The sequence below is a fragment of the Cynara cardunculus genome (genome assembly GCF_001531365.2).
Source record: "Cynara cardunculus var. scolymus isolate 2C chromosome LG 5, CcrdV1, whole genome shotgun sequence".
Classification (NCBI taxonomy): Eukaryota; Viridiplantae; Streptophyta; class Magnoliopsida; order Asterales; family Asteraceae; genus Cynara; species Cynara cardunculus.
The window spans coordinates 25,168,751-25,176,168 of record NC_037532.1 but is presented as its reverse complement, the minus strand read 5'-3'; the positions used below and the strand labels follow the sequence as shown (position 1 = coordinate 25,176,168).

Here is a 7,418-nt window from a genome sequence, read left to right as displayed (position 1 = left end):
CGACGCATTACTCCCCATTGTTAACTGTGGAGTTCTCAATAAGGGACAATTTGGTCGAATATGATCTGGAGAATTGTAATTAAAACATCTTCTGTTAGCTGGGCAATTTCTAGACAGATGACCTGCTTCACCGCACTTATAACATTTCCTTGGGTCCATCTTACATTCACCTTGATGAATTTGTTGGCACTGTGAGCAGACTTTCTCACTGATCTTCTGCTCAGATCTGTTATCATATCTAACAGTTTTCAGTCCTCGAAAAGATGAAGGCCCCTCCCATTTTCTTTTCTCAACAACCTTTCCTTCTAATTGTCTATTCTTATTTCGTTCGGTCACCTCAACTGCATCAATTGTTAATGGAAAGAAATTGGGGTTTATAGCAATAACAATTTCTCTAATTGAAGATTTCAAACCCCAAATATACCTTTCTATCTTCCTGGATTCAGTTGAAATATAATGTTCAGCAAAACGAGAGTATTCAATAAATCTTTCGGTATACTCCCGAACTGTTCCATTTCCTTGCTCTAGTTTCAAGAAATCTTCCTCCATTTGTCTCACTGCCGTTTTAGGACAAAATTCATTCTTGAATCTATCCACGAATTCTACCCAAGACAAAGTCTATAAAATATTTGTTTTGGTAGATGATTCAACTTCCCACCAAAATAAAGCATTTGACTTTAATACAGAAACAACAAATCGAACTTTATCTGTTTCCAGACACCGAATGGTGTTGAACACAGATTCCATCTCCTTAATCCAGGTCATAGCTTTTACTGGATCTCTCTCCCCATAAAAGGTTGGTGGTTTGCATGCCAAAAACATCTTAATATCTCCTTCTTTGATGTGGGTGACTGAAGTAGAGGGATGAACTTCCACTCTTTCCGTTTCTATCCTAGCCGGTATTCCCATAATAGATGTCAGAGTTTCCCGCAACTTTCCCATTTTGTCTTCCAACATATCCCTGGTTATATATTCAGGATGTGGTACCGACCTTTCCTGAACATTCCCAGAGTGAGATTCTTCATGTTAAGAATGTGTTCCAGTCCGACCCCTTCCCTGAGATTTACTTCTTCCTCTGCCTCGTCCTCTTACTCTTCCCCGACCTCTATTTTCGGATGTACTAGTCGGTAGATTTACGGGTGATCCTTCCCTTTCCTCAGATTCTGGATGAGTCATTCTTTCAGATCTTCTAGTTTGGCTAGACATCTGCAAAGTCTAGTGTTAATAATCACGTATTCACATTCCCAAATATGATGAAGTATTCAAGTTCAGATGTGTACCTGTAAATTCATAATTACACTAGCCAGATGTAATTAAAATTTACCTTACACACTGTTTTTTTAACTCATCATATTTATTTCCAATGGTGCTAACTATGTCTGGGACCCTTAACATGGAATAAAACAGTTTAAGTCTAGGTATCATGCTGTTAAATACATAAATCTCATAAACTCAGGTTTTGATTCCACTTCTGTAACACCCCCAAACCACACATTGCATGTAACACATATTTCATATAAAAGAAATACATGATATCATCCCATTCATGTCCCTTAGTGCAAGAATCTAATATGACCAAATACAAGGTCCAAAAATTCTAATACATCACTTGTACTAATCAATCAAAACTATACATTAAAGAAGATCTTCGAGTAGAAATGCATATAGGAAACTATTAAATCTTCCCCTTTCCCTTACTCTCCGTACCTCCTGCAACACATAGTTAAAATCACAAAACGAGGGTTAGACCGAAAGGTCTAGTAAGATACCCTATTTATGTTATTGCAGGGTGAAAATCACAAAAAACCTTTATGGAAAACAATTATTCATATATATAACAAATATATGAACAAATAAGAACTCAATACCAGACTTCTTCCATATTTCAAGCAAAGCTTTCACTTATACAAATCTCATACCTCTGAATCAAACAGGTTTCATATAATGTCACTTCTAAACCTTTTAAGTCAAAACAAGGTTTATAAAGTTTCAGGCCAAACCTGACATTTTATCCTCAATAACATCTAGTCTATGATTTCCAATAAGAACCTTGATCTTAAATCTTTAAATCACAAAGAAATAAAGATTCCAGAACACGGTAATCTTAAAGGATATAATAGAAAGAGTTATATCATGCAACACACATGCAAATGCCACCCTTATATCCAAATGTACACCTCTCCTTGATATGCCATCCTTATCCCATGGTACACCTCTCCTTGATATGTCACTCTTATCCCATGGTACACCTCTCCTTGATAGACCACCCTTATTTCCTCATCAAAATATTTTCACAGAATAATTTCAAATAAACTGCAGCCATTGAAATTATTATCAATACAAAATCATTTCTTTCAAAACTTCCTTTTTATGATAAAATAACATTTCTYATCGAAAAYACAWCATTACATCAAATCCGGTCAATCTTGACTTAGCCGGACTTCAAATCCGGTCAACTATCCGGACAACACACATAATGAACTTTGTCCGATTTACACTTGGAAATAATTCTCAATAACTTTGTCCGGATAACAAGTCCGGTCAATACCCCGCATAAAGCTTGATCGATTTATCACTTATAATCAAAATCATCTTTATCCGGATAACAAGTCCGGTCAATACCCCGCATAAAGCTTGATCGATTTATCACTTAGAATCAAAATCATCTTTATCCGGATAACAAGTCCGGTCAATACCCTGCTCATTACTTAGCCGATTTAAAATAATCCGGCCACCATTTGGTTGTATTCCTATTTCTCAGTGTAAAAAGATAATCATTCTTACCAATCATAATCCGATCAACACTTAACCGATTTAAGACAATCCGGACAATACATCGATTAACCTTTGTCCGATTTAAAACAATCCGGTCAAACCTTGTCCGGTTTAATACCCGGATAAAACACTTAGAACAAAAGACTGATTTCATTCCAAAATAAACAAGATTCATACAAAACCAATAATAATTTTATGCAAAAGAGTTTTAGAAATTACTCACCTTAATAAGCTTTTGAAATCAAACACTTGAATCTCCAGATAAGAATAATYCGGTCAACCYCTCTTCCCTTTTTAARTCRCACAACTTTATCAAAAGGCAAGAAGAAGAAATATGGAGGCTAAGCCCTCCTTTTATACGTTTCTAAAACTGGAAAGTCGGCTAACCCAGCCCCTTTTTCTCACAAAACCCACATGCATGCATACACTTTGCACATATATAAATATATATATATATACCATGCATACATATAAATACATAACATATGCATTTCATATTATGCACATTTTCACATCTCAGCATGATCAAACGTAACAATTTATCATGCTATCACGTAATCAATTAAATCAGATAATCACATATTAATTTACCTCAGGTGATAACCAGGATCAAGTTATCACATAAATAATTAGTAATTAATTTATTTAATGAAGAAATGTTAAGATAAAAACGATAAAATTGTAATTAATAAATTTTATATTTAAAAAGATTACATTAGTTCAAATAGCACATATTAAAAAAACACATAAATAATATTAATTCTCCGAGTTAGTATACTCGTCCCACAAATGATCAATTAATGCATTACGAAGTTCAAAATGAGCATCTTTATCCTTGATCTTTTTGTGTTGAGCAAGAAACTGTTCAAGTCCACCATCGTTTATCATCTCAACTCCCACGTCTTGCACTTCACTTCGTTCTTCAATTGGTGCATTAATATCACATTCATCTTCTATGATCATATTATGCATAATGATGCACGAAGTCATTATATCATGCAAGATTTCCTTCCTCCATAACCGTGCAGGTCCTACTACTATTGCAAACCTTGATTGCAATACGCCAAATGCACGTTCTACATCTTTTCTACATGCTTCTTGTTTCTTTGCAAAATATTGTTTTTTAAGGCCATGTGGATCGTGAATAGATTGAACAAGAGTGACCCATTTTGGATATATGCTATCAGCTAAATAATAACCCATAATATATGATTTTCCTTTGATGACATAATTAGCAGGAGGAGCAGTACCTGCTGCAAGATTTGCAAAAAGATGGGAGGACTCCAACACATTAAAGTCATTGTTGGACCCTGGTAAACCAAAATATACATTCCATATCCAAAGATCATAGTCAGCTACAGCTTCAAGAATAATACATGGAAATCTACTACGACCAGAATATTGTCCTCCCCAACCGGTTGGACAATTCTTCCATTTCCAATGCATACAATCTAGACTACCTAACATTCCTGGAAAACCTCGTTGTTCTCCAACTTGGAGTAGTCATGCCACATCATTAGCATTGGGTGTTCGGAGATAGCGTTCTCCAAACACCTCCACGATGGCACGACAAAACCGCTTCAAAGCTTCTAAAACCGTCGATTCGCATATTTTAACGTACTCATCTGTAGCATCTGCAGCCACGCCATATGCCAACATTCGAAATACAGCAGTAACTTTTTGATAAACGGACAACCCAAGTTTGCCACATCCATCCTTTCATTGGAGAAAGTAGTTGTCATGACTTTGGACAGCATCCAAAATATGAACAAATAAAGTACGACTCATTCGGAATCGTCGACGAAACATCTACTCAGGAAATTGAGGATTTTCAGAAAAATAATCATTGAAGAGATTGCAATCGGCATTTTCCCGATCACGATTGATAACTATATAGCCAGGAATAGAACCACGATAAGATACATGATTGTTTTGAGCATAATTACGGATATAATTATCCATTTCAGACGCTAGATTGAATGCCCTAATAGTTCGGCATGTGTATTATCAAAAGCCTCATCGTCTGAATACGAATTATTAGCCATTTGAGTGGTATTTCTCAACAAAGAAGATTGCAAAATATAGTTGAGTTATTGTTGGTCCCGTAAGGGTCTACAAAAAGAGAAACAGTTTGTAGAAGGGGGAGATGAATACAAATACAATATTTTCAAATTTAAAATATATATTGATAGAGAAGATCAATACAGATTTTACAAGATTGTTTGCTGAAAGATAAGGTAATAAAAACCTATCTAAACAATCTTTGGTTACACACAAAGCTTTAGCAATTACAAGAAAAGAAGTTGCTAAAAGAAAGATCCTTTACTTAAGCTAGAAAATGCTTGAAGTAAGAATTAGGTTACAGAGAGAGATGTGCTCTCTCTGCATGGAGAAAAAACACTTCCATTTATACCCAGTGCATTAAATGTCCATTTAATGCAATATGATAGGTTTAGAGTGCGTGTCAAGCCTTAAGAGGAAGGCTTGTCCTTTGCTACAGTGAATAGTACAGAAACACTATTCATGAGCAGACATCCTTACCTAAAGTTGGTGGACAAAGAGTCGACTAGTCGGCTTCGTACCGTACTAACTTTCGTAAGGGTATGGGTTTTGTTCTTTGTGTGCATAAGAACAAGACAACAACAATCGTGCTAATCAAGCTTCCTTTGATCGCTGAATGCTGGAATGACCTGAAGGTCTCGTCATCATTCGCTGAAGCTTGAGCAACCTTCACACATATGTAAACAGGCTTGTAATCACTGAATACCGCTTCAGATCACGTACTCGCCGGTCTCTAATCTTCATTTTCAGTCTTCAACGTTTGCTGAAGGTTCTTTGGTGTGAGTGTTGTCTTCTTGAAGTATTGTTGTCTCTGATAGATTTACAATGCAAGTTCTTCAGCGATCACTGAACAAACTCAGTGAGGATCGTTGGAACTGAAAATACAGAAACATAAATACAACGTATAAGTGAAAAGGGATTATCATCAAATCACTGAGAGAGAGGATCAACAGTTATTTTCATTGAGCGTTGATTCAAGTTTTATAATGAGAATCAGTGGTGTTGTCAATTCTTGCCAGACTTTTCAGAAGAATCTTGCCAGACTTTTCAGAAGAATCTTGCCAGTGTGTTGTCTAATCTGTCATCATTTAGAGTGAACTGAAAATTTTGTGTATAAATAGGGGGCGAGTTGGTAAACTAAATCACACACATTTTCATTGAGATATTACAAGCCTTTTCATAGAAATGCCTTCAACAAGCCGAACTTCATCCTACAAAGATAGCGAAGACATACAACTATGTCATTGTTATCTTGATATAACTCAAAATCCAATAATACGTAGAAACCAATCAAAAAATTTATCACCAAACCGAACCGTTCACAACCAATTCTCGACCAAGAAGATCATTGGAAACGAGAATGTCTTGCATTCTAAAAGCTTGCAAAAAAATGTGAGGGTGTATCAATCAAGTTGAAATGAGGAATCCAAGTGGTGCTTCTGAACAAAATATTGTAAGTATTTATTGTTTTAGTTGATCATTGTTTTATTAATTTAAATATAACGTGTATTTTTCATAGATGAACGAAGCAAAAGAGCTGTTAAAACTTGTTGGATCTTATAAGAAGGGTTTTAAGTTTGATCATGTTTGGGACATCTTGAAAGACTCCGAGAGTTTCTCAAATGTCACTGCATCAACTCAGTATCAACGACAAGGTCCTTATCAATCACCTTCTTCCGGTCCTAGTTCATCGTCCGGGACAGATGCCGGTTTACCGTCGCTGACTATTCACAACGTAGAAGGTACTCAAAGACCAATTGGTGTGAAAAAGACAAAATCAAGGCTCCAATCTGATAATAAGCTAGATACTTTAGTCAAGGCCAAACAAATAGCTAAAAGCAATGAAGTTATGATGCGAAGGAATGAGCTTCAAGCTCAGAAACTTGCATTAGAGGCAAGGTTGGCGGAAGACAAACTTATGTGCATCGATCTAAACTCTATCACTGATCCTGTGTGGTATGAGTTCATAAAAAATGAGAAAATTCGAATAGCGAGAGAGAGAGAGCGCAACCCCATGTTCATATATCTGGACAAGGATCAGAATTCGTAGCATCTCAATATCGAGTATCTCAACATCAACAATTTGGAGGAGCTCAAGACCAACCCGAAGGATCTCAAAACGTAGCAGGAAACTTTAGTCAGTTTATGTCTAGCGGAGACGATTGGACTCTTTAATTTATGTATTTCAGTTTTTAAAATTTCTATTAATAAAATACGTTTACGTTTATTCGGTATCATAGTTATGTTGTTAATAATTTATTATATATATATATATATAAATTTAAATAATAAATATAAAAACCTAAAACTTAATATTGTAATTATTTGTTTATTTATTTAAAAAAAATTATTTAAGAAAGGTGGTGGGGACCACCCATTTGGCAAAATTGCCGTTCACTTTCTTCACGGCAAATATGCCGTTCGTTTTCACCCGCCGACAAAATTTTAGTGTTTTTGACGGACGATTGGATCCAAGAGAATGGCAAAACTAAGGTTTTGCCGTTCAATTGGAGTTGCTCTTATAAGGGCAAAATGGTAACTTTGGTAGTGGTTTTATTAATGGCAACCATATCATGTTATAT

General features: G+C 35.6%; 1 protein-coding gene and 1 pseudogene across 1 annotated transcript; one reads left to right on the top strand and one right to left on the bottom strand.

Moving 5' to 3' along the window:
* Window positions 1–3,531: 3,531 nt before the first annotated feature.
* Window positions 3,532–5,047, bottom strand: LOC112512926 (annotated as a pseudogene).
* Window positions 5,048–6,253: 1,206 nt separating this feature from the next.
* On the top strand, window positions 6,254–6,886 carry LOC112512925. The gene is made up of 2 exons (XM_025119053.1): window positions 6,254–6,289; window positions 6,356–6,886. Exons 1-2 carry the CDS (start codon window positions 6,254–6,256, stop codon window positions 6,884–6,886), a joined length of 567 nt encoding a protein of 188 aa, XP_024974821.1.
* The last annotated feature ends 532 nt before the right edge of the window (window positions 6,887–7,418 follow it).

Coding starts and splice junctions, on each gene's coding strand:
- LOC112512925 (XM_025119053.1), top strand. CDS start 6,254: ATGAGGAATCCAAGTGGTGCTTCTGAACAAAATATT. Junction 6,290..6,355: donor GTGCTTCTGAACAAAATATT/GTAAGTATTTAT, acceptor TATTTTTCATAG/ATGAACGAAGCAAAAGAGCT.